This window comes from Mus musculus, chromosome 9 (assembly GCF_000001635.26).
Source record: "Mus musculus strain C57BL/6J chromosome 9, GRCm38.p6 C57BL/6J".
Lineage (NCBI taxonomy): Eukaryota > Metazoa > Chordata > Mammalia > Rodentia > Muridae > Mus > Mus musculus.
Genome location: NC_000075.6, coordinates 103,054,560 through 103,081,580, shown reverse-complemented (window position 1 = coordinate 103,081,580; position 27,021 = coordinate 103,054,560). Strand labels below are relative to the sequence as shown.

The 27,021-nt window shown below is 49.3% G+C and overlaps 1 protein-coding gene across 3 annotated transcripts in view; it reads right to left on the bottom strand.

Annotated features, from left to right (window-relative positions):
- Positions 1-27,021, bottom strand: part of Slco2a1 (solute carrier organic anion transporter family, member 2a1) — an 88,942-nt gene that overhangs the window by 14,422 nt on the left and 47,499 nt on the right. For 2 of the 3 annotated variants that reach the window (XM_006511731.4, NM_033314.4), the window contains exons 4-11: positions 13,529-13,756; positions 12,338-12,436; positions 11,217-11,353; positions 8,947-9,022; positions 8,269-8,433; positions 7,016-7,205; positions 4,492-4,657; positions 1,969-2,132 (exon numbers count right to left, since the gene is read on the bottom strand). In XM_006511731.4, coding sequence (XP_006511794.1) covers positions 1,969-2,132; positions 4,492-4,657; positions 7,016-7,205; positions 8,269-8,433; positions 8,947-9,022; positions 11,217-11,353; positions 12,338-12,436; positions 13,529-13,756 — 1,225 coding nt within the window. The remainder of the gene's footprint in view (positions 1-1,968; positions 2,133-4,491; positions 4,658-7,015; positions 7,206-8,268; positions 8,434-8,946; positions 9,023-11,216; positions 11,354-12,337; positions 12,437-13,528; positions 13,757-27,021) is intronic. The other variant, NR_157194.1, reaches the window with a different exon arrangement.

The window sequence follows — 27,021 nt, the reverse complement described above, 5'->3', positions numbered from 1 at the left end:
AGAGTGAAAAGGGGGTTGGCATCTGACACACAGGGTTGAGGAGCTCAGAGCAGTGGTAGAAGCGCCTGCTGTGTGACCAGACTCTGGCTTCTCCACGTTTTCACACCACATACTCCTGGCTGGGTGATTATCATTTGGAAAAGAATTTGGAGCCGAGGACAGAGTGGAAAAGAACTCAAAAGTGGCCTCCAGATCATTCCATATTATCTTACAACCATTGCCAAAGTTAGTCGGCATCTGAGAGACATCCCCAGGGGGATGACCCAGTGAAGGGAGGCTCTTTGGAGTTCAAGTAGGAGAAAGAGGGACCATGTGGGATCTCCCAGTGGACAGTGCCTGGAATTCCAGTTGAATGGATGTTCTTTCCCTCTGTATCAGCTTGTCTCCAATGGCCCGATCCATAATGGATGACTTCGATGGCCAATCTTCATTGCTAACGTATGGATCTGGAATGACCTGGGAAACAAATCTCTTGGTGTATCCATGAAGATGTATCCTGAGGGATTTGACTAAGTTGGGAGGACGTAATCCTGAATGTTCATGGTACTATTTAGTAGTTTGAGGTTCTGGGATGAATGGAAAGAGACTAGACTTGGATAGAGTAAAATACATGTGCTAACCAAGTGCTCTGTTACTAAGCTACATTATTGACATGGCAGCTGGTCCTTCCTCATTGCTTAGCCTTCTGGAGAGATAGGTCCTAATCAATATGGAGAACACCAGCCCCCATGTCTTTTCTGAGGTAGGGCAGTGGTCTTCAACCTTCCTAAGGTTGCGACCCTTTAATACAGTTCCTTATGCTGTGGTGAGCCTCCCAACCACTAAATTATTTCGTTGTTACTTCCTAATTTTAATTTTGCTAATGTTATGAATTGTAATGTAAATTCTGTGTTTTCTGATGGTCGTAGTAGGCAACCCCTGTGAAAGAGTCAGTCAACCCCCAAAGGGATTGTTACTCAAACATTGAGAACCTTGTAAGGTAGGGTCTCATATTGCTTAGGCTGGCTTGTAACTTACTATCTAGGCAAAGAAGACCTTGAACTCTTGGTTCTCCTACTTCCAAGCACTAGATTTATAGATGACACCACCACGCCCAGCAGAGGAGCTTCTGTTTACGAAGCGATTGACCTTGTAATTGCTCACACTCACACTTGGAGGTGGGTATCACTATCTTCCTTTCATAGTCAAGGAAACTGGGAGTCATGAGGTCAGGCAACACCCAAGACACTCAAGTAGAGACTTTTAATCTGATAGGGAGTTTTCAACCTTTGTGTTTCTCCTTCTCTGCTTTCCAAGTAAGCTGATGGGGCTGGATGGGAGGTCAGAGAGGCAGGCAGGAGGTGGTTAGATGAACTTGGGTGAGATTTCTTTTCTTTTTTCTTTTTCTTTTCTTACATTTTCCTTCTTGGTAGAATGAGAAGAGGGAACGCTCTCTATTAAAAACCAGACACTTCTCTTGACCCCACCCTGGTTCCTGGTCCCTTGTCCCTCCACTCTGAGCACTGAGTCCCCAGTCTCCTGCAAATTTCACGTTTTCAGCCCTTTCTCACAGTGTTCGCTTTGCTTCTGGAACTTTCCTCAGTTTCTGACTTGCTGATTTCTCCTCTTTTAATATTGAAGAACAAGTGAATCTTTACCCACAGCCTGTCTTGAACCTGCGGCTCAACCTTTCGACAGTTCCACCATCCCGGGCTATGATTTAACTTCCCACAAATAAAGATGGGGGTGCCAACAGGGCCTATGTTTCATGGATACTAGGAGCCTGGGCCAGGCTTCCCTACCAGGAGCTCCTCCTGGGACAGGGAACTCCTGCCATCAGTGTACCTATTGTCTTCTCACCATTAGACACTTGTAGGTTGCTGTTAAGACTCCCCAGTTAAGGGAGGAGAGACTCTGAGTAGGAGACAGGATGTACTGTCAAAGAGAGGGTGTGGAAGCAGCAGCCAGAGGCTCAGAGATTTCACTCACCGTAGGACCATCATGTAGAGGGGGTTGTGGGAGACGCAGGCAATGAGTGCCACAAAGGAGATGAGGAAGATGGACGGGAGCAGCAGCTGTGCACAGGATGTAGGGCAGGAGCCTGTCTTGGCCGATGCGGATCCTCCAGTCACACAGCTACAGTTCAAATAGATCTTGAAGAACAGGAGGGGCCACGTCATGATTTAACCTCTGTATGTTTCACATATCCACACTGCCTCCCTCTAATATGAACGAATCCCTCTGCCCTCCCTTCAGCCCTCCAGGGATGGAGGAAAAGCTAGGATTCAAAGACTGAAGAGGTCAGATGAGGGTTTTAGAGTGCCCCATGGGGTCCTGGCTCTTTCACTTTGGGGACATTAGAAATGGTCTTCACGGTCTGGAGAGATGGCTCGGCGGTTAAGAGCACTGACTGCTCTTCCAGAGGTTCTGAGTTCAATTCCCAGCAACCATATGGTGGCTCACAACCATCTGTAATGAGACCTGATGCCCTCTTCTGGTGTGTCTGAAGAGAGTGACAGTGCACTCACATGCATAAAATAAATAAACAAATCTTTAAAATAAAAAAAAGAAAGAAATGGTCTTCACCAAGAGTCCAGCATGGGATGAACTCCTGCAGTCTTCCAACATCTGAATGCCCAAGATCCCATCACCAGGCAAAGCACCCTCATCAGCTCAGCGCCTGGAACCTGGGAGCTCTCCTCCCGGTCCAGCCCGCTCTAGTGGTTGCGCAAGTTGTTATGGGAGAAGGTATGTTCCGGGAGTAGAGGAAACAATAACAGAGTCTCTTGAATGCTCTGTAGCACTCCCCACTGAAGAGGTGTACTTTGACCTAAGAAGAGCCCCCAGAGGAGGACCCTGCCTCATCATAATTCTATGTGGCTCAACACTGCTGTTCGACTCATTTGGCGGCCACCGTTCATCTGGTCATCTTTGCCTTCCCTCCTTGCAGTGGCTGATGGCCCAGCCTATGATGACGTTGGTGTCAGAGCTGTTATGGGGCTGAGCCAACTAATGAGCTAGAGGAGGCCTCCCTCTGTCAGTCAGTGGGACTGTGGCCCTCAAGCTCAGAAGTTCCTAACACACGATATTGCCGTAACCTCCCGCAATCTGGATCTTAAAATACTAAGACTTTATCCCCCTTATAATTTATTATTTTTTCCCTTGCTATCATGGTAATGGATTTTGTCTTGATGTACTTGTGCTGTTATTGGAAGCTTGTCAAGATTATTTCTGGAAGTAGATGAGTCAGCGGAGAGTAAATAAAGATAAGAAAACCACAGAAGCCACCACTCTTCCAGTTAAGAGGCAAACTAAGGGGCCATCTTGTCTTAGCTCCTCACCCTTCTCTACCTGAGAGCCAAGGGCCTTTGCCCATAGTGACAGACAGGGGAAGCTTTTTTCTGTGACCTCGCAAGAGGTGGTAAGTGGGGGCTAGCCTGGCCCATGGCCAACACACATGGCCGACACACAGGTGCATTCTTCCTATGGGGGCATCCTATAGTAATGACATAGACGTTCCATTGTTCTCATCAGAGGGAGTTAAGAGGGGAAATAATCTCCCTCCTAAGTCTGGCTTGCCTGGCCCTGCCCAGCTCTGGACCTGTTGATCCCTTGTCCCGATAGCTGTGACACTTGTCGCTTAGCGCCGACCAGGCCTTTCCTCAGCTTCTCTGGTGCACTGGCACCTGTGCTTCCCTCGAGTGCAATGGGCTTCCAGGTTTCCATAGGATTCTTCTGGTCTTTGCTCAAGGGTAAGTCACCTCAGGAAGTCCCTCAGCATTTATCGTGTGCATTTATCGGACTGGATGTAAACTGTGAGACCAGGGCTTTTGGTTGACATGGTGGCTGCACACATGGATTTCTGACTAAGAGACAAACCTGGAGGAGGCATTTGCTGTTTCCTGATCCCAGAAGGCCTGGGGTCACTGTCCTCACATATTGTCAGACAAGTCCCCATAGGTCTAGGTCTAAGAAGGAGACACATGGCCTTGAAGACCAGGTGAAGAGAGATTTTGTTTCTAATCCTAGATTTGAACTTAATTTCATGGCTTCAGGCCAACTCTGTGGCACTCCTGGGAGAGGAGGGCTTGAAACGACTGCTGCTCCCAGCACTGGCCTCTAAGGTCCAAGTCACAGGGGACCCTCTGCTCTCAGGCCATGTGACTCTGTAATATGGCCTGAACCCAGAACCCAGAACCCAGAAGTTCCCCCCTGCCACAGGGAGCCATTAGTATCAGTCACAAGTTTCCGCTGAGAGCGACTGCTCGGACTTGTTTCTGTTGTTTTGCCAAGTTCCCAAGAATGAACTCGTTGGTCTCCAGCCAATCTTTAACTGACTTTGGGCTGTGGGCATCTGGTCATGACCCCGGGGCAGAGAAGGATGAGAGATGGTGGAGGGGGCTAAGACGCTGATACTGACGGCCAAGGAACGGTTTTTGAGGTGACACACTGAGCCCCAAAGCTCCATGTGGTTCTGTCGACCCCTGTGACCCCCTTCGTCGTTGTCCTTACTGGTTGCTTAGAAGCTGCTGAGCTCACGTTGAGGCTGCTGCAGCCAGCATGGCAGGGGGAGAGGTACTCGACTCCATTGTCTCCGCAGACAGGGTGGAAGACGGAATCTGGGCACAGGCAGTCCCTGCGGCAGGCGGGAGGCTGCGGATGTATAGAACTTGGTGTGCTGCCAGGCGAGACAGGAAGAGAAGAGAATCAAACAAAGCAAGACCAAGAAACAGCACCACACTCCAGCCCAGCACGAGGTCCTGGCCTGGCTGATGTGCCTGCATACCCCCGTTTGTCTTAGGCCAGTGCTGTCCCAGAATCTGAACGGAGCCGGTGGGAGCCGGCTGTGAGTCTGCCATGGTTTGGACATCATGGCCCTCTCCATTCTCCTGACCCTGGGAACCCAAACCCACCCATTACTCAGTTGTAAAGGTCTAGCCAGAAAACACCCATGCCACTGTCAGAGTTAAAATGACTGACAGCCTGAAGCTCTGTTGAAGGAAGTGGTCTACGCTACAGTGAAGTCATTAGAAACATTTGCCTTCTCTTATGGCCCAGCTAGGTGCTGGCTGAGACCTTTGGAGGCCACTGAGGTTTTTATAGACTGTTCATCTCCTGAAACAAATGGATTCACTGATCTGGGTCTGTCCATTCGCCTTCCTATCCTGGGCCAGAACTTCATCGAAGTGGATTTCGATGGCTGTTCTTACTGATCTTCTTTGGGGAAGTTCTGATGGCTGAGTAGTGCATTGATAAACAGTAGCAGTGGATGTTGGCATTTATGGGACATCACAATGGAAGGGCCTTTTTGTTTACGGATAACTTCCTCATAGCAACAAAGAGTGTCATATCTAGAACTCAGGCCAGGCAGGTGACAGAGGTGGGACCAAACTCCCACTGAAAACCACCTCAAGGACCCCAAGCTTTCAGGTTTCTCTGGGTCCCCAGCTTCTCTGGGTCCCCAGTCAGCCTGCAGAACGGTGGTGAGTTTCTCACTCCCTCACTCGAGGCAATGTTCCCCTCTTTTGTTCTGCTTTCCTCTGTCATCTGTCAGCTACAGAGGAGGTCATATCACACTATGTTTTTGCCTGATGCTGTTGGTGTATTTGGAGATGTTGCTCTCCACGAGAAAGAGACTATGCTGGGGTTAAAAGGTTCTGAGTCTCCAAATCTTGCAAATGTTTTGGGCAAAGTCCTCAAGAAAAAGTTTCAACGACAGCGGGGACAGCACACCTGAAAGCTCTAGAACAAAAAGAAGCAAATACACCCAAGAGGAGTAGACGGCAGGAAATAATCAAACTCAGGGCTGAAATCAACCAAATGGAAACAAAAAGAACTATTCAAAGAATCAACAACACCAGGAGCTGGTTCTTTGAGAAAAATCAACAAGATAGATAAACCCTTAACCAGACTAACCACAGGGCACAGAGACAGTATCCAAATTAATAAAATCAGAAATGAAAAAGGAGACATGGAAATCAAAAAAATCATCAGATCCTACTACAAAAGCTTATATTCAACAAAATTGGAAAATCTGGATGAAATGGACAATTTTCTAGGTGCCAAAGTTAAAACAGGATCAGATAAACCATCTAAACAGTCCCATAACCCCTAAAGAAATAGCAGTCATTAATAGTCTCCCAACCAAAATAGCCCAGGACCAGATAGATTTAGTGGAGAATGCTATCAGACTGTCAAAGAAGACCCAAGACCAATACTCTTCAAACTATTCCACAAAATAGAAACAGAAAGAACACTACCCAATTCATTCTGTGAAGCCACAATTACTCTTATACCTAAACCACATGAAGACCAAACAAAGAAAGAGAACTTCAGACCAATTTCCCTTATGAACACCCTCACAGAAACAAGGGGAGGGGGGACGGGATAGGGGTTTCCAGGAGGGGGTGAAACTAGGAAAGGGGATAACATTTGAAATATAAATAAAGAAAATATGTTTTCCTTTCAAAAAAAGAAAACGTTTCAAGGTGGTTACCTGGGGTGGGTTTGTGGGGGAGGGGGGAGGAGGTGGGGAGTGGCATGTTCCTTGCTCATGGGGTTGTAACACTCTTTCTGAAGATAAAGCTTGCCCTACGCTTACGTCTCACGCTGCTTTAAGCAAGCAGACTGGTCCTTTGACCTGCCCCTGCCTCTGCAGCCCTTGTTTTTTACAGTGTGTCGCCATTTTAATTGTTCATCTCTAAACCTTTTCAAGTCTCTTCTCCTCTTTCTTCGACATCTCAGTGAGACTCTAGCTCTAGCTGGTTCAGAGCTGGCATTAACCATTGCTTATTTCCTGGCTTCTATGGCTTAGGCTCATCCAGACACTAAGCCGGCTAGCTTCTGTGGCTTCTTACAAAACCAAACCCTAAGCCCAACCCCACTGGCTGGCTAATCTCATCTCATAATAGAACACACTATTTGAGACCTGGCTTCCTGTGTCACCATGTGAGACATCAGATCAAATGAGCAGGACGGAGGAGGTAAAAGGCAGAGAAGAGAGACATACAGTGGCTGGATTCCGGCTGTCCATTACCTGGGAGGGTAGACCTCAGCCACGGCGGGTGTGGAACATCCCATAAAGAAGAGAGGGGCACATAGGATTATGGAGATGGTCATGATGGTGGCAGCTACTCGGGGGATGGTTTGCAGAGGGAAAACAAAACGCTTCATGAGGATTCCTCCAAACAGCATCCCCAAGGCCGCAGCTGGAAGGTTCACAGCACCTAGGTGAGAAGGAGAGGGGCTGGATGCACAGCCTGGGAGCCTTGAGCTGAACCACAGGGAAGGAGCACAGCTTCGTAAAGAAACGATGGGTGACTACCGAATATCACTAACTGTTGGGTGATTGCTGGGTACATCCCGAGAATTTACTTTAGTAGAGGGTTGGCTAGCCTGATCAAAAAGCAAAGAGGCAGTCAACTTCTGACACCTATAACCCAGCGCTTGGGAAGTGGAGACAGGGGGATCAGGAATTCCAGGTGATCCTCAGCTACCTAGCAAGTTCAGAGTCAGCCTGGGCTATTCTAGGACTTGTTTCGAAGAAACAAATTGAAAACAAGAAGACAATGACAACAATAAGGAAGTAGATCGTTCTTGGGTGGCGATGCCCTGATCCGACACTGAAGGCTGGAGAAATGATAGCATCCCTAAAGGCTACACAGGACTTCAGCGCAAACAGGGAAGTCACCCCAGATCTCATGCCCTGATTATCTTGTCAAATCTTTGGTCAAATTCACCTATAGATGGGGCCCAGTTATTCATTTAGGCACTTGGTAGAACCCCCATTAGTGGTTCTTAGCATCTACTGCAAGAAGTACGAGCACCCCTGCCACAGAATCTGGGTTCATTAGTCTGGGTGGGTGGGGGCTAAGCATCTGCACTGCCATCGTGTAAAGGAGGCTGACGTGTCACAGGGCCAAGACTCAAGTTCCTGGAGAAGGCAACTCCTAAGAGGTGTTATGTATATCTCAAGCTCCATGTTCCCTCTCTCCTCTGTTACCCCTGATAAGGTCAGTTGGGAGGATATCAGATTCCTACCCTCTTGATGGGAAGGAAAGCAGCCCCTAGTCTTCACCCACTCCTAAATAGAATAGGAGTCTCAGAATCCTGCCAAAATCACTCTAGATCGCCAACCAGGAAAAATGCTCTTAAAATTCTTTCTCTCCGGCAAGCCCTCCTGTCTCCTGCCTGCATCCGGTCTGGCTCTCAGTTATCTCTGGATGGACTGTACAGTACCCAGTTCCTCCCTAGGGCACCACCCAGGCCCTGCAGTGCCCTCTGACACACCAATGAGTAAGTTGGCATAGGCTGCCGAGGCATCGTACTGCTTCTCCAGGAACTTGTTGAGGAACGTGGAGAGGCCAGCAATGACTGAGGAGAAGGTGCACTGGCTCAGGACCACCAGCATGAAGAGTGGGTTCATCAGCAGCCTCAGGAAGATGCGGGGGAACCCTGCGGGCAAACAGCTGTCAGGAGGCAGGCCTTGGCAAGAGCATCACAGGCTTCCTAGAGCCTTGCCGTCACCCTGACTCATCCACAAGGACAGCTTCCTCTCTTCCTCGGGGCAGAATCAGAGACACCCAGACTCCCAGAAGTCAGCCCAGGGTCCTTGGATTCCTGCTCACCACGCTTGTGGTCTGACTAAGAGGATGCTGGTGGTGGGTAAATAGAAACACTGCTCACCCTGGGGAAGGTCTCCTCCCACAACTTCCACCACTATAGGAAGACAGAGAGAGAGAGAGCAGAAGGGGAGACTTGAGAGGGGGTGACTGGCTCTGCCTGAAGTGGGATTTACTGGTTCCTGTAAAGAACCGGTCACCAGGGTCCTTGGCAGGATCCCTCCGAACTGAAGGGAGGTGAGGCAGTCACGGGCCTTACTTATTGTCTCTTGTTGCCCTTTACCCTGTACCTGGCTTGCTGCCTCCCAGAACCAGCCCACCCGAGGCTGCTGGGGCGCTCAGTTACGTTTAATGAAATCCATCAGGGAGCCTCTTGACTTGTCTTCCTCCATCTTCATGGTCTCCTCTGCGATAACAGACCTCTGAAGGTAGCAAACATGGTGATGTTAATGGCCCATCCTTGAGCCCCTTGACTCAGCGGCGTGAGGACCACACGTGTGTGGGGGAGGGCATCTGCAGGATGCTCCCTTGAAGCAGATACCACCTGTGTTTTTCAGGAGCCTGGTGCCTTGGCTGGAGGCCAGGGTGAATCTGTGCCAATGCCTCCCACTATACCTATGGGCATATTATTTCATCTGACTTTCCCATGACTGATGCCCAAAGCATCATCCTGGACCCTACCCTTGTCTGCGTTATGACTACACTGTGTCCCATATGCAGATCCTGGAGATGGCTAGCTTCTAGGACACAGGGATCTACGATGTCTGCAGTTCTCAGCTCCCCCTTTCTGTGTCCTCTCTGGGACCCTGCTTTCTACTCAGTCCAGAAGAAACCCCTACCCTAGGTTCTGTTCTAATCATTCTGGGGACATTACCTCAGTGCCCTCGCCAGTCTCTGAAGCTAGCAGCTCCAGTCAGAGCCCTCGGCTCTCTCCAAGCCACTGCATAGACAGAGGCCAGGGCTTTACCATAAGCATTTTTTGATGCTCCCATTAACTGAGCCCTCCTGCTCTGGGCAACATGCCCATTACTCTCCATCCATCGCCTCTTCCCTCACAACTTCCTTCCCAGACAGATTCTTTAATTACTCCCAAGAACTTTACAAGAAAGGAAGCTTAAAAACAAAGCAACTTGCCTAGCATCATTCAACAAGTTTACGAGTGGAACAGTCTTCAAGCTCAGAGCTGTCCAACTCTTAGCCTATCAAAATACACCCATAACCTCTTAAATGCTTCCCCGGGATAAGCTTTGGACCTCTGCTCACAGCTCCATTTCCCACAGTGGGGCCCTTTCTGTCTTAAGTCATAGACACAAAACAGCAGCTCCAACGCCTATCCACAGCCAAGTCTGTGCACTACCGCTCCAGGCAGGACTTTGTCCCATCTCTCTGATGGCCACTGCCCTGACCCTCAACTGTGTTTTCCTTCTTTCTCTTGAGCCTCTTAGGTCTCCAATCTTCATTCTTTCATGAGCCCCAATCTCAGCCAACTGCCATATTGTCACTATGGGACCACACAGTCACTGCAGTGCCCAGAAACCACAGGAGAAAACGTGAGACCCTTTAGTGTAACATAAAGGCTCCGCTCAACCTCCTCTCTGCTGCTTCCTAGTCTCATCTTTCAGGTTCCTTTCCCTAGCAGATACAACCCTGTCCCAGACACGCTCCTTCTCAGCCCATCCTTGCCCCACACCCTCACTTACACCTTGAGTGGACGCCCCCTTCTCACCAGGCATTCAGGCTCAAACCTTAGTAAACTCCACTAAATGTCCAAGTTAACTGTGCCTCACTACCTGCTCAGCTTTTGTGTGTGTGTGTGTGTCCACATGTGTACATGCATGTGTGCGTCCACGTGGAGGTCATGGGCCAACCTCCTTGGGTGTCATCCTTCTGGCACCACACATCTTGATTTTTTTTTTTTAAAGAATATATAGTTATAGCTGTCTTCAGACGCACCAGAAGAGGGCATCAGATCCCATTACAGATGGTTGTGAGCCACCATGTGGTTGCTGTGGTTGAACTCAGGACCTCTGGAAGAGCAGTCAGTGCTCTTAACCGCTGAGCCATCTCTCCAGCCCCCATATTGATTTTTAAAGAGGTCTTTAAGTAGCCTGGAACTCCCCACCTAGGCTGTCTGGCTATCAAGCCTTAGGGAATACTTCCATTTATCTGACCCCCCCCCCCCCCAGCTCTGGGATTGCAATTATATACCACCACGCTTGGCTTTTTTTTTTTTTTAAAAAAAAGAGGCGGTGTGTGGCTTAAGCTCAGGGCCTCACGTTTGCATGGCCGGCTTTCTAAGGATTGAGTTGTCTCGCTGTCTCTACATCCCATTGAGCACTGTGAATTGCTTCTTAACTCTTTAGCCCAGCTTAGATGAACTCAGGGATTTCCAAACTATGTTCCTTTGCAACCCTCCGGTCTTCGAGATGACAGCCTGATAAGAAGGTGCTGAGGGGTACCTCTTCTCAGCCTCTGATGAACCCTAAGTCCTAAGACCTCTTTTCATTTCCCCCAGTTTGCCAAGGCCACTGCAGCTTCCCAGCTGTTTCTTTTCCAAGCCCGTGTCCATTGCTTACGTGGCTACATCCATGGAGTCCTGGGCCCTGGGACACTTACCTCTGCTCCTCTGGACATCGCTCGGGGAAAGAAGAAAAAGGGCAAAGAGGTGACGATCAAGAAGCCTGAGGAGATGAGCAGGCCCAGCCACCAGGCTCCGATCCACCGAGGGTCACCTGGGCTCAGGTTCACTGTAGCTGAGAAGAAACCGAGGGATAGAAGTGTCTGTTGGCTGAATGCCCGATCTCTCTGACCTGACTCGAAAGGGAACTCTGGTTCAGGGGGGTGTTTTACTGACTTTCTTCCCACAGTGGTGGGACAGCTCTCCCTCTCCAGGCCTTTCTGGTCTTCCCAGAGCACCCCAGCCTCTGCACAGAAGGCAAATGCTAACCCTCCCACTGCTGTGCTTCCTCTCTAGCTCTTGGCAGGAATAATTGGTGAAATGATCTGGTCTCCAGAGGGCTGACATGGTTCATACACTACTACACACTTTGCCGCCACCATTCTACAGGCTCTTCTAGCATCCCAGTAACGGAAGACTTACACACATCTGACTTCCTCTAACTGATCAGGAGACCAAATCTCTTGTCCATTAGTCAATTCCAAACCTGTGTGCCTGCCATCCTCACCTGCACTCGTAACCACTAAGCTTGAGAACACTTTACTGTTGTTGTTTGGTTGTTTTGTTTGTTTGAGACAGGTTTCTCTGGAGAGCCCTAGCTGTCCTGGAACTCACTTTGTAGACCAAGCTGGCCTCGAACTCAAAAATCTGCCTGCCTCTGCTTCCCGAGTGCTGGGATTAAAGGCGAGCGCTGCCACGCCCAGCTACACTTTACTTTTGAGGAGCCCTAAGAAAGGAGGTCCCATAATTCTTAGGAGCCGGAGGACATCGCCATCAACAAAGTGGGTTGCCTGTTCTACAAACAGCAATGATCCCCTGAAAATCTGTCCCACTGCACTCCAGCCCCCTCTGTGTTCCTTGACATCAGACATGGACACAGAAGGAGGAAGAAAGTAGCAAAATAGTGTCCAGTCACTCAGTGACAGGCACCTCAGGGCAGGGCCCCACATGGGCTGAGAGCTCCATCGCTGCTCTCTATGGGCAGCCACAAGGGAGGAGCTAAACCAGAAGCATCAGTAAAGGGGTGATAGGTAAGAATGAGTGTCCTCTGCATACGCACCCGTGTCCACTCTGCCGTAGTCCACGAAGATCCTCAGCATGACTGAGCCCAGCAGGTACCCGAAAGCCGGCCCAAACACGGCGATAGCAAATAAGATGGCTGGAAATTAAAGCAAGGGATAAAAAGCCGAGTGAGGGGCATTGGGGGGAGTTCAGCATCCCTAGTCTCCCAAACTGAAGGAGATTCCTAAGGTGCCACTCGCTGTCCCCTGGGACCAACAAGCCCATGCCTGTAACTCCTCCTGAAGCCCAAGCCTATTACAGCTCCTGCAGATAAGGAAGGGCCGGATGCCAAGGCTTGCAGAACCAAGCCTGCGGCTCCTCCAGCACCTGCCAGAGAGATCTGCTGGCCTGGAATGAACTTTCCTCAATGGTATCTTTTTTTTTTTTTTTTTTTACAAGAGCACAAATCTACTTTTATTTATTTACTCTCCATTAGTTTAAATCCAGGATGGGTACAGCATCACGCGGATTCTGTGTTATAGTTACAGTGTTGTGTGTGCACGGTGCTGGTGGCTCTGACGGGTGCACGTGGAGTCAAAGGTACAGGCTGTGACCCTGAGAAAGCTCGATGTGGCTTTCTCTCTAAGGGAAGGGATTAGGTACCAGTTGGCCATCTGCTACCTTCTTCATGCATGCTAACCTGTCCACAACTCGGAGTATTGGTATATCACCTAGAAGAGCCTATAATTTGTTGAGGATCTACAGAGTGTCTAACACCTGGCCCATAGGCCACATGGTCTCCAGGACAGTTGTGAACGTGGTCCAATACCAAATTTAAACTTAAAGCATTATGCTGTTGTTGTTGTTGTTGTTGTTGCATTTTTTAAAAAAACCTCAATTGCATGGTTTTCTAGTGTGAACTTGATAGAATCCAATATCATGCTGTGATGTCAAAGGCTCAAAACAGGGCTAAATGGTGATCTACATCAGCTCACCTAACCTCAAAACACAAGGCTCACACAAAAAATCTTAGTGCCGTCCTCTAAGTAAAAGCCTGGGGACTTGGGTTAGCCACTTGAGGTCCAGCCAAGTGGAAGGAAGCAGAACTGGCATTAACAATGGGTCTTTGTCATCCACCATGTTGTGGGCCAAGTGAATCAGACCCCACTTCATCCCCAAGAGCTTTAGCAGGTGCTGCACCAGGTCCTGATCCCCACCCCTCGCAGCCCGGCTGAAGCTTAAGACTCACAGATATACAGAGGCGAGTTGGTAGGCTCTGCAAAGTCGTCCACATAGGAGATCCCAAATGGCTGAATGGGCACCGTCCCAACGCCGGCCAGCAGCTGAGCGACCACCATCAGGCTCCACATGCTGCTGGTCTCCTTCTGGGTATCGGGCACGGTGCTGTGGCACTTACTGGGGAGCAGGCCTGGCAAATGCTTCTGACAGAGGTCGGTCTGAAAGTGGCTGCTGTTTCCTGCAATGAGCATGCCCAGTAGTCACCATCAGCCTGGCTGCCCGCCTCCACCATCTGTCCTTCTATCCCGCTCTTGTTCTAGCCTTTCTTCCATATCCCAGAGGAAGGGAAAGAGGGCCAGGGTTAGGAAAATGGGACATGGTCCTAGAGGAGTAGTCCTCTGATTGCCTGGCCGAAGACTTGCTTGCTACAGAGACTGAGGCGAGAGCAAGGAGGATGGCGGTTCTTGCACCAGGAGCAGCTCTGCCCAGGAAGGAGAAGGCACAACCATTTCTCCCTCTGTTCTGGTGCTGGCAGAGGGTTGAGCATAGTGGATCCGTATTTCAGTCCTGGAGGAAAGCGCCACCCATCTGGAAGAGGAGATCCACAGGCTAAACCCAGAGTTCTCCTCAGCAAAGGACTATGTCACCGCTGGGCTTGGCTCTGGCCTTCCCTGCATCCTGACCCCTGATCCTTCACTTCTGAATGCTCCCAGCACCACACCATGGCGAAGGACTGGCTGCCAAAGGTATTTAGGGACCTGACCACACCTGGGCAGCCCCCCAGAATCATAGACTCTTAATGCTTCTTGGGCCTTTTGGCCGGGACCAAGAGAAGAACGGCAGACTCTGAAAACAAGGGGATTTGGAGACCCTGTCATATTACAGATTGGGGAGCGAGGCTGCCCCTGGAGGCCCTTCTGGGAGGGCTCCAGTCATCCCAGTATGGCCTTTGGACACTGTGGTTCCTGCGGCTGTAGGCTTTGCCAGGCTTGGCAGCTGCTTCTGTGCCTCTGTTTTCAATTTGCCCCACACCAAACAATCAGCGTTGTCAGCTTTCCAAGGCCTAGAGGGGTTTGAGGGAATCTTTTCCAGATTCCTTTTATTCCTGCTTCATTCTGGCCAATGGAAGCCTCTGACGTCACCAGCCGTCCTCTGTGGGGTTTTCATTAACACGAATGGAATCAGTTTAATTCCTACTTAGGATCTTCCTAGAGATGTGGCCCTGAGTGAGAGGGCCCCTGAGCCCCCTGGAGAGAAAAGGTTGGGGCCATGGAATAGTTGGTAGGGCAGGAGCAGGGGCTCCGCCTTCCCTGATGCCCCATTCCCCGTCCACACAGGCCTCCTATGGCCGAATCCCATCACTTCCTGTTCTCAATGCCAGGGTCTAGACTAGACCCATGTGCAAACTTCCAGCAAAAGGGCTCCTTTAATGGCCACTGAGAGACTCAGATAAAACAGAGGGACGAAGGCCAGGTGTGATACTATCAAGTACTCTGGGAAGCCATGCATGGCGGGCTCACTAGGGATCTCAGCCCTCAAGGAGCTGAGGCAGAAGGATTACCAGTTAGAGGACAGCCTGGTCCACATAACATGTACCCCTCTCAACAAACCAAACTGTTACTACAACCACTAGCCAAGGCTCATTGGTGGCACAGAATGCAGATGACTTTAACGGAGACAGGGGCCTTGGTCGCCTTTAGTGAGTGTCCTGTGGTGTGCATTATCTATTCAAGAATATTTTAAAGGCCATCTGAAATCAAATGATAATGCCAAGAAAGAGTTGTCCCTGTGCCTGCTTGGTCACGGAAGGCATGTGCCTCTATCTGAGACACCATCCTCTGACTAGCAGTGTGGGTGAAGCCTGCCTCTTGAAAAACAGTCACACCAAGATTCAAATCCTCTTTAGTCTCCCAGCCATCTGGCTAGTGACTGTGAGAGAAGGCCTTTTCCTCATGCAGGTGACAGAGGGACAAAGGCATGGCCCTTACCTAGTCTCCAACCCACAAGGGCCCCTGGGTTATTTAAAAAAAAGAAAAAAGCAACTACAGTATTGCTTTGCCAACAGAAACAGGAAGCGATGAGATAGCATGTAATGTCCCACAGGATGGCAAGCATCAAAAAGCCGGAAAACAGCGAGTGTTGGTGAGGATCCTGAGACGGAGAGACCCCTGGGCACTGCTGTCGAAGCGTTGGAAAGGCTGCAGCCACTCTGCAATGAGTCCCGTAATAATCGAGATGAAGCTGAGGCTTGAAGAGGCTTTTGTTTTTCAAGACGGTTTCTTTGTATAGCCCTGGCTGTCCTGACTCACAGAGATCCTCCTGCCTCTGCCTGCCTCTGCCTCCCAACTACTGGGATCAAAGGTGTGCACGGCCACTGCCCTTGCTGGATTTTTCTTTTTCTTCCTCTTTTAGATCCACCTCCCCGCTTTAAAAAAAGATTTATTTATTTTATGTGTATAAGTACACTGTAGCTGTCTTCAGACACAGCAGAAGAGGGCATCGGATCCCATTACAGATGGTTGTGAGCCACTGTGTAGTTTCTGGGACGTGAACTCAGGACCTCTGGCAGAGCAGTCAGTGCTCTTGACCATTGAGCAATCTCTTCAGCCCTGAAGAGATCTTAATGTTCCCATATTTATGGCACCATTGTTGGTGAAAACCAAGAAATAGAAACAACCTGGTAATTAAGTCAAACATGGTACATACAATAGGATCTTTTTTCAATTTAAAGAGGAAGCAAATTCTGCTGTATGGTAACATATATGAGCCTTGGGGACACTGTGCTAAGTGAAAGAAGCCAAACAAAATGCCAAGTCCTGCCTGACTCCCTTAATGGGAGGCTTCTAAAATGGCTGAAATCATAAAGACAGGGAGTTTGTCAAGGGCTAAGGGAGAAACGAATGAAGACATTGCATAGGATCGATTCACATAAGAATGTCCTGGAGGCGGGTGGCTTTGACTTAGCCCCACCAGCACGCATCTTACAGTGGTAGAAGGGCAAACTTCACGTTACACATTTCACCGTAACTGGAAAAAAAAAATAGTGCCAAGCACACAAAGGACAGAGAGTAAAGGTTAAATGGGAAACTCAGAGTTGGCATGGCAGGGGGATGGAGAGGTGTTGGAAAAAGTTCTCTGGAGACCAGGGGCCTCTGAACCAAGAAGAGGGCACAATGGGAAGCCAGGGTGTCGCAGCACTCACAAGTGAGGGACACAGTTCACAGGGAAGTTTGGGAGGGGGGTATGCAATCTAGCTACTGCAGGTGGGTAGATTGCCTTAGGAAGTACCCCAAGGACACCCCAAGACAGGTGAGGACCCTGACAGGGCACTGTAATACAGCTTCTGGGTAGACTAAGGCCCTAGTTCAAGGGCAGGAAGATCCTCAGCCAGAACTGCCTAGAGCTCTAAGAGGTGAGGCTGTCGCTGTGTGCTCAGGGTCAGGGCTTGCGGGGGCTCCATGGTCGTATGAGTATGAATAGGTAGGACTGTGGTGGGAGAATGGAGTGAACTGGAGCAGGGGGCAGGGGATGACGACTTGAGGGACTCTCCGGGGAAATAAAAGTCCCAGAGAATAGAGTTTGTTCTAAGTTTACTCTAATTCCAGATTTCATCCGTCCTCATTATTTGACAGAAACAGACATTCATGAGAACCATCGTTACTGCTTTGGCTGTCAAAGGCTCTGTGTGTGTGTGTGTGTGTGTGTGTGTGTGTGTGTGTGAGAGAGAGAGAGAGAGAGAGAGAGAGAGAGAGAGAGAGAGAGAGAGAGAGAGAGATTTAATGGTCATCAAAGATCGTAAAAACATTGACTGCCTTATTAAGTCTTCATGTGCCATATTGCGTGGTATGCCAAAGCCACAGAAATCCTCCTGAAGTTTCATCCAGCGAAGTGTTCAGCCACCAAAGTCTCTGGGGATCGTTTCACTACTATTAAGTTTAAAAGTGTCAATATGCAGGTCAGAAATACATCTTACTCGAAATATGCATAAAAAAATCAGTTGGCCCAACTACATCCAAGTCTCCAAATTCTCCATGGCTTTATTCTGTTTCCCACATTGATTCAAGATCTCCCTGCAGAACATGCCCTTCCCGATGCCAGTCCTGAATGGGGGCCCAATCCTACTTCAGATCCAGCTGTGACACTGGTGCAAAGGGACAGTAGTTGGAGCTGAGAAGATGGCTGAGTTCATAAAGTGCTTGCCCTCATAAGCATGACATCTGAATATGATCTTTGGAACCAATATAAAAAGCCCAGCATGAGGGCACACGCTTGTAACGCCAGTGTTGGAAAGGTGAGGATCACATGGCATGTGGCCACCCAGCCTAGACTCATTGGCCAGCCCAAGTCCCAGTGAGAGAATATGTCTCGAAAAATATGGTGGATGACCCTCCTGAGCGAGCAACAACACCCAGGATGACCTCTGGCCTCCGGATGTATTCCCCCCCACCCCCCCACATGCATGTATGAATGCATACATGTACATGCACACACACATGTATGAGCAAAAGTAGTTAAACAAAGCCCTTAGGGCAGGGCTTCTTTCCCTATGGGTGCCATCTCAGAGGAACAGCAGTCGGCTACCTTGGAGGTGGTGAGCACTGACCCTGGAGCACCGAGGAACAGAGAAGAGCAGTGGGCACGATGTTCTGAGGAGGTCTGCTGCTCCCTGCCCTCCAGGGCGGTTGACAGCAGTTGGAGCCTTATGCAGGAGCTTAGGAACAAGGCATGGACCCCCTTTAGTGGGTGTCTAGGTCACCACACCCTGGGTGAAAATAGGGTCTTAGTTTTTTTTTTTTTTTAAAGACCGTTAAGCTCTTTTCAAAAATAATCAGCATGAATGAGGTGGGCATCATAGATATGTGACTGCAGAGGCAGGAAGATGGGAAGAACAGGCCTTGGAGGGGACCATCCTTGCAGGCAGGTTCTCAACAGACAGAAGGACAGATTGGCTTTCTGGGCTGCAGTCTCCCATTTCTTCCCTAGGGGCAAAGTTCTTAGCTTTTTCCAAGAGCTTGAGCCCGTGTAAGGGATCAACAAGTATCTCATTTCTCAAGTCTGAGCGCTTTCCCGGCTGCTCACTGTGGCTGGGGACATGGCTCACTTAGTGAAGTGATGGCCGAGCAAACATGGGGACCTGACTTCAGATCCTCCTCAGCACACAGAGAGAAGCTCCGGCGTGGCAGCGTGCACCTGTAATCCCAGCACTGGGGAGGCAGAGATAGGGCCAATTCCTGGCGCTCACGGCCTACAGCCTAGATAAACAGGCGAGCGCCAGGTTCAGTGGGAGATGCTGTCTCAAAGAAATACAGCTAAGAATGACTGAGAATCATCTAACATTGACTTCTAGCCTCCACATAAATGTGTGCATGGACATATGTGCACATATGAACATACATCCAAACACATTCATACACGTTACCTCACATACAAATTAAATTTTTTTATAGATTTATTTATCTCATATGTATGAGTGTTCTGCCTGCATGTATGTGCACGCGGTATCCTCAGGGATCAGAAGACGACATTGACTTCCCTGAAACTGGAGTTATGGATGGTTATGAGCCACCATGTGGGCTTTGGGAACCAAACCTGGATCCTTGCAAGAGTAAGTCCTCTTAATCACTGAGCCATCTCTCCAGTCCTACATTTTTGTTGGTGTATTTGTTTGTTTGTTTGAGATAGGGACTCACTCTGTAGCTCTGGCTGTCCTAGAACTCACTCTGTGGACCAGGCTGACCTCAGACTCACAGAGATCCGTCTCCGGAGTGCTGGGATCAAAGGTGTGCATCTCTATATCTCCAGTCCCCTTCCCCCCCCCCCCCCCCCGCACACAACGTTTTAAAAATAATAAAAGTCCTGAAATAAGACAGATAAGTGGCACCCTTTGCAGCCACTACAGAACTTCTCTGAAATCCATTTGCTCACCCAAGGCTGCCTGCCTCTATACTGCAGGGCTCCTTAGGAGGAAAAGAAACTTTTTTTATTAACAGGAGCTTAGTCTATTTCCTATCTCCTCCAAGGCAGACTCCTGGAAGGCACAAGTTCATCAAAGCACATTCTTTAACCCCAGTAGGACACAAGGGGTCCGGTTCCATTAGTCTTTACAGGACTGGGCAGTGCTAACTAGGAACAGGCTGGCTTCACCCCTCCTGAGGTTACTCAGCCCCACCCTGGCAGCACACGAGTCAACCTCCTGACTCACGCTGAGTTTTATATCTGCAAAATTCCAGTCCTGACTTCTGGATCTCTCTGTGGTTTTGCAATATAGGAGATTTTGTGTCAAGAAGTCAACTTTCCTGAGATGTGACCCATGGACTCAGGCAGGCATGAGACAGGGCTGAAGCAGGGATGATGTTCCCAACATAAAGAAATGGTAAGTGGCTAGCATGATAGAAGGTATGTCAGCCATTCCAATCAGATCAGCACACATGTGTACATAGGTTGAAATGTCACATGCTATGCTTATGTGATCACTATGTGTCATTGCAATGAAAAACAGTTAATATACTATTTTACGATCCTATGGGAACTTTATACAATGTATTTTTTATTATAGTCACTCTCCTCCCATCCCCCCAGCTCTTCCCACGTCCATCCCCACCTTCCCACTCCTTCACAACTTTGTGCTCTCCTTATTCATAAAACTTTGTTTTATAAAGCATTATTTTATAAGAAATAATTAGTATATCATAATCGAGGACCCAAAGTTCCTCCAATAAAACTACTTTCATTCAAAATGATGAATCACTTGGAGAAACTCAAATGGATAAGGCCATGTTCCTCAGGGACAGGCTCCAGTAGTGACAGGCAAGACTGAGGGCGGTTTCCAGCAATAGCAGATTACAACAAAGAACTCACAGGGCAAAAGTGTGTTCTTGGAAAAGTTCGTACATGTACAGGAAAGGAGTGTGCTAGTGTTGGGCACGTCTGTGTATGTGCACACATGTATGTGTGCACTGAGACTGAAACTCTCTTCCCACACTGCCTCCCTTGTCATAGGAGGGTTCTAAAATAATACTACTTGTACTGGGCCTAAGGGAGCAGGCTTGCTGTATGCAAGACTTAAAATCCCAAGCCATATGGCTGGCCTGAGACTCCCCTCTCCTAGTTCCTTATAGCCTTTGCCAGTGCACAGGCACCCTGAGCATCAGACTCATTTCTTTAGTGGTTGGGAGAAAAATGATGACAGCTAGCAGCACCGACTTTAATATTTAAGGAGATAGGCACTTCACTAGCACCTTTCATTGTTGTGAAATAGAAGTTATTGCTCACAGATTTATTCCCCAGGCTGCCGGGGAGCTCTTTGAAGAAAACCCAGAGTAGTTAGCAGAGCCAACATCAGTTCATCAAAAGTCATCCATGCCTCCTCCCCCACACACATTTTCTTTGTTAGTGAGGCTCTTTAGCCAGCAGAAGCTGTGGCATGACTTGACTGGAGGCAGCCTGTTGACAAAGTCTGTCACTATATCTGCTAGGTAAGATGGGGACCCATATCTGGAGCATCTTCAGGGGTACCAGCTTACTGTATACCTGAGGTAGAAGGGCTATGTGTCTGTCACTCTTCATGCTCTGTCCTGGGGACATGGCTGGCAGGCCTAAGAACAACAGAGTCAGGAGAATGGCCGATAAAACATCCCGAAGGCCGAAAAGTAAAAAAAAAAAAAATTAAACCCAAGGGAAAAAAAGCAGGGTTCCAACCAAGGAGAGTGACTCTTACAGGGATCAAATACAAGGCTTGGCTTCAGCTAGACAGTAAATAGGCAAGGCAAGGCCTGGCATTCGGGAGGCAGAGAGAGGTAGGTAGATCTCTGAGTTCAAGGCCAGTCCCATCTACAGAGCAAGTTCCAAGACAGCCAGGGCTACACAGAGAAACCCTGTCTCAAACCAAACCAAACAACAACAAAACCATCCTCAGGGTTGAGTTTCTGGCTATTTTGATCACACATCCACATCTTAAGCCCTGCTTTAGGATCCTCGGATCCAGAGCGGAAACTTCTGTCTTTTTCCTGAGGAGACCCCGAAGCCCTGCAACCTTATTATCTGAGGTCCAGTGAAGAGCCCGCAGTGGAAGAGCAGGCTCAGCCCAGCTATGGGGTGGCTATTCCTGTAGCTGGGACTAACAGACTTTTTCTGGATGATTCTAGGAGGGACTAGAACCCATGGGAGATAGTACCATATCTAAGAAAGAGAGTGACTGGGCACATCAAGGCAGCCTGGTGGATTCATAGCCTTGGTTTCAGCTCTAAGGGATAGGGTAAGCCTAGGCCAGGAGAACCATGTAGCACAGGGCTTGGGAAACTACTAATGAGGCTAGGATCGGATGGATCCCTGCCCTGTTTGTGCCCGTGAGTTTTACAGCACACGCCTAGACACTTTGGTCTCTACTCCTGTGGAAGCTGGTGTTCCTGGGACAGTGCTAAACAGGTTCATAGTCTCTGGGGTTGGCAAGCTGGAAATATTTGCTACCTGGTACTTGAATAAAAATGTCTGCCCATGGCCTGATATGGTTTTCAAGCACTTCAGCCACTAAAGCTTTCTATAACCAAAGCTTCTGGAGATATGGAATACAACCCAGACATAACCAGGGCTCTTGAAGGATGGGTGTGTGGTGGAGGAGGGAGTTTTCCTACTCAGCCTTCTCCTCACTTCTTCTACCCCAGGCTAGGGAGAAGACAGGAAGGGGATATCTGGAACATTCCAGAATACCCACAAGCCTTTGCTAACAGCTAGTTCCTGGGATGTGGGTCAGTTGACTGTTGTGTTATTTTCCCTATTTCAATGCCCGAGCTTCCATTTTCTCTGATTATGGACGGCGCAAGCATGGTCGTGGGAGAAAGGTGCCCACTGCCTAGGTGTGCCTGGGTCATCCATGTCAAGTATTTCAGTCACAGGAGGTGTCTGGGCAGTCAATAGCCTCACCAAGTACAGGAAGAGGAATAGAAGGTGCCTTTCTGACTCCCTGGGCCTTCAGGAGTCCACTACCTCCTATAGTGATGGCTAACGGTTTCTTCAAACCCCATCCTACAGTGGGATAGTGACTGTTTCCTAGGATGCCCAAAGCCTTTCTTCTCTGCCTTGAATGACAGCTCTTAGGGAGACCTTCCCCCGTCCTAGGTAGGACTGAGACAGAGTCTACCAACCATCCAGGAAGAGTGACTCAATGGAGGGCAGGAAGGAGCTTGTCTCCAAAGACACTTGCAGCAGGCCCACTACCTGGCTTCACTGTTGAACAAGAAAAATGGCTGCATAGTAAGTAGTTCCCAAGGGCCCAGAAGGTAGAGAGGAGCCAGCCACATTTAGCCTCCTACTGGAGGACGAGGAGGATGCTTTCAATGCACCTGACTTGCCCACAACACAGATGCTATGTAGTTAAAATTTCAATCCTAATAAGCCCTTATAAAAGACACACAATCCAGAAATTCTATTTATAAGCCATATGCCTAGATTGGGCAGGTCTATACTAACGTATTTCCTAGCTATAAGGGCCCTTGTTACTTGCTGTTCCTTTTGGCCACACGGTTCTGATCCATGGCAGCTTCTTCCTCCCTTATATCCCTCCTCTTCCTTCCCCCTTCTACCTGCCACCCTATCTCTTGAACCTCCAGTCTCACCTTTCTCCCTTCCCTGCCCAATCACAGGCCTTTTATTGACCAGTGAAACTGGGGAGAAGGTTCACATGGCATCCCTTGAACACATGAGGATCTGCTCGTGGGGCGGAGGGCAACCACGTTTTGAGGAACCAGTATTCCGCATTAGAATACAAGCAGCATCAGACCAAACCCACTACAATGCTCAAAGACCCAGAGCATGGACAGCCTAGGACAGGAGCTAGTGCCTGGAGAGGGGCTGTCTCTCATGCCACTGCAGTGGAGAAGCTTGCCCCACCAACCTCAGAGTTGTGACCTTCCCTGCCACTCAGTGCAGCAGCTGGGTGCCTACAATCATCCCTCAGGTTTACACCTCTCCTTTCCTATACCATGACTTTAAGAAGGTCCACGTCAAATCACATTTGCTTTTGGTCTACTCATCTGTTCGGAACTGATTTTCTTTTAGTTGAGTTAATAGCATGTATGTGGTTTTTTTTTTTTTTTTTTGATATTTTCCTTTCTTGTATTTGTTTGTTTTTTTGTCTTCTTCCTTTTTTTCCAGATTAAACAGTTCCAATTAGCCAGGCTGTGCAACCACTGACTACCCACCCACTCACCCCAACACGCATGCTCCCTTTACTCTTTAGTAACACCCTATCTCAGCTCTCCAGCCAACTGCCACCCCACCCGAGTCCCATCACGTGCACGCTTGTCCCCCACATCCCTACCCACACACTTCTTCTTATGTATGTTCTCTTCACCCTCCTTCCCAGATACTCCCACCTCCTCACAACCCTCCTACCGCCCTACCTTCACCCCTGCGTCTACACACTCCTGCCACCAGTACCCATCCCCCCACACACCAGCTTTCTCTCCTCTGCATGCCCAGCCACTTCCCTACCTCACCCAACATCGGCCCGTAGAGAAGCTCTGCCCTGCACATACCCTGCACAGGCACACGTGGGCCACCTGCACGCCATGAGCCTGCCCCTCATTTCCCGGAGCTTCTAGCATCTCCATTTCATGCCACAGCTGGGTGTTTACCACAGACCCGAGCTCGTGTTCCAGAGTGACTCTGTCTGAGCCCCGGGCCTGGGCCCCTTCCAGGCTTAGGAGATGGATTGAGCTCTGGAGGCCGAGAGCCGAGGAAGGAAGGGTTGAAGTCACTCTGGGTCCCAAGGCTCCGCTTTGTGTGTTTTCCCTCTGCCCATCTTCCTGGGGACATCACGAAGAGCACAGCCTAGGGACCAACAGCCTCAGACATCAAGGACCAGGAAGGGCTTCTTCCTTTTCTTTTCTTGATTGCTTCCAAAATACAACGCTTCCCTTCATTTCCTGCTTAGCCTTCAAGAGACTTCCTGCCCCAGCAACCATTGTCTTCCAGGCTGACTTCCGGAAGGACTAGACTGAATCTTTCACCAGGTTACACCTAGTCCTTCCAAACACTGATTCCCATAAGTCCCCTCTCTTCTCTCCTATGGGAACCGGTCTCACGCTGGCTTGTTTCCCATCCACAAAAGCCTCCCTGTATCTTCTAGACATGGGCTTGGATGGAGGCTTTGGCTGGGTAGCTAGCCTCTAAAGGCGCCAAGGCACATTTCCGGACCCCAGTGACATTTAGAAAATCTAAACACCCATAAATGCCTGCATGGACTTTTTTAAATTAGCAATTAGTTGTAAAGGTCTTTGTGATTTCCCACAACATTCAGCCTTCCTTCAGTTTTCTTCCCCCTCTGAAGATCATAGTTTCCCTTCATTTCCCATGGTCGTTGCTGGGGCCGCTTTGCTCCATGGGGGAAGAAATCAGCAAATCCTCATGAAGAGAGGAGTGGAGCGGAAACTGATCGACTACAGATTTCAAATGCGACGGCAAGGCAAGCAAATAGAGGTAGGTTTCCCCAATAGCCACCATGAGCCACGCTCTTCATGTCTATTTCTATTCCGGGAACACAGAGTGGGAAGGTATTGTTGCTCCTGTATTACAGGTAAGGTTCAGAAAAAAAGAGGAGTGCCTCCCCTAAGAAGAGTTGGCAAGAGAGCAGCTGAGATGGGATTGGACTGTCAAAGTCCATGCTCTGCCTACCAATGGGAGTGAGGACCGAGCCTTTCCTACACTGTGACTTTAAGAGGCTCCAGATGAAACTTCATTCAGCGTGCTCTGGGAACTAGTCAGAACAGCAGGCCAAGTTCTCATCCAGAGGGACCATACACCCAAATGAGGGTGTGCTGGAGAACCAGGCATGAAGACTAGAGATCACCTGCAGGTCCTCCCACGCTACCCAGCCCACAGCAAAGCACTTGTCAGAGGACACAATGTGTGTTCTCACTGGGGACTCTGAGGGGCTACACCTGAGCCTTATGATGGGGAAGTGTTTCTCTTTAGACCTTGCTAAGACTCAAAGCAAGGAGGAAATGGCTCAAGGCTGTAGTTCCCATTAGAGAGTCTCAATGGTTAGTTTCAGCCCTAGGACTGCCTGGCTCCAGAAGACAGTTCAGACACACCCACATTTGGGTGTCGCTCCCACTCTGATGACCTCACATAATTCAAAGTTGAAGTTCCCATAAGAGTATATTGGAAGTGGAGCCACAAATCATAATTCCTTCCACAAAATGAGACTTAATGACTATTTTTATCTGAACATATTAACACCATACTTCCACACTGCATCGGCACCTAGTACATAGCCCAGCCAAAGCACACAGAGTGACTCCTGGGTCACGGGCCTCCTCCTCTTATTGCCTGGCCCTAGAAAGGTGGACCCCGAAGGCAGTCTACCCCTGAACGCTTCCAGATGTTGCTTGAGTGTCTGTCAGAGCAAGTGCTACCCTCGTTGCAATCAGAACATGCACAGACAGGAGCAACAACAGCCCAGCCCCTTCTCCTAGCCTGTGCACACTGTGGTCCTGTCAGGCAAGCTGTGCTCTTTCTAATAGCCCTTTCCACAGTCTCTCAGATGATTTGGGCCAGGAGCATCGGGGTTAAGACTGGGCTGGTAGTGATCTGGGCTTTGTGGTAAAGTCCCACTCAATCTGAATAGCCACCCCTAATAAGGAGCAGAGTGAGGCCATCGCTAATTTTCCTCCCGTGGCTACATTGTGCAAAGCAAATGCCATGGGCTGTGGGCCCAGGCCGCGGGGAGCCGACCAGCCTGGTGTGTGGTGTCTGGCAAAGTGCCCTCCCTTCGGCCCCAGTGCTCCAGGCTCCCTTGCTGATCTCATTAGCCCCGTCTTCATGCATCAAAAAGGTCAAGGCCTGACTCTCCATCAGAGCTGGGTTTCCATGCCTCCCCCCCAGATAGAGGGGAGAAAGGACAGGGAAGAACCCACAGGTTTGGGTCTGTCTCCGTCCTTGTCTCTCCTGAAGCAAGGCTCAGCCTTTAAACAGTCAAGGACTGCGACTGCGACACGCCTATGCAGATGACTAGGACGCTCCAGAGGAAGGAGGGACAGTACCAGAACCTTGTAGACACTTCATTTGTAGACCCCTCCCACTCCTGCTTATAATCCTCCCCACGCCCATTCAAACCAACTACCCATCTCTAGCACAGGCCTCACAACCCATAGAGGAATTTCCTCCCTCGGCCATTCTAAATGATCCATCTCTGGCCCTTACATCTACTTTTAGAAGAGCCTGATGTTCAAGCAAACAGGAATCAGTTACTTGCTCAGCACGTTCCTGGGTGGCTCACCCATCCTCAACCAACATCACACAGCTCTGTTGCATCGAACTAAGGATGAACATTTGCAGTGCGGGGCCCTCACTGCCGCTCATCACCAAGCCATAACCTCCCCCCACTTCTCTCAAGACAAGGGCAGTATCATCCTGAGCTAACAGGTTGATACAAAGGTACCTCCAAAGCAGCGGTGGTCCTGAAGCACTAAGTCCACACGAGGATGTAAAGCATGATGCTGCCCT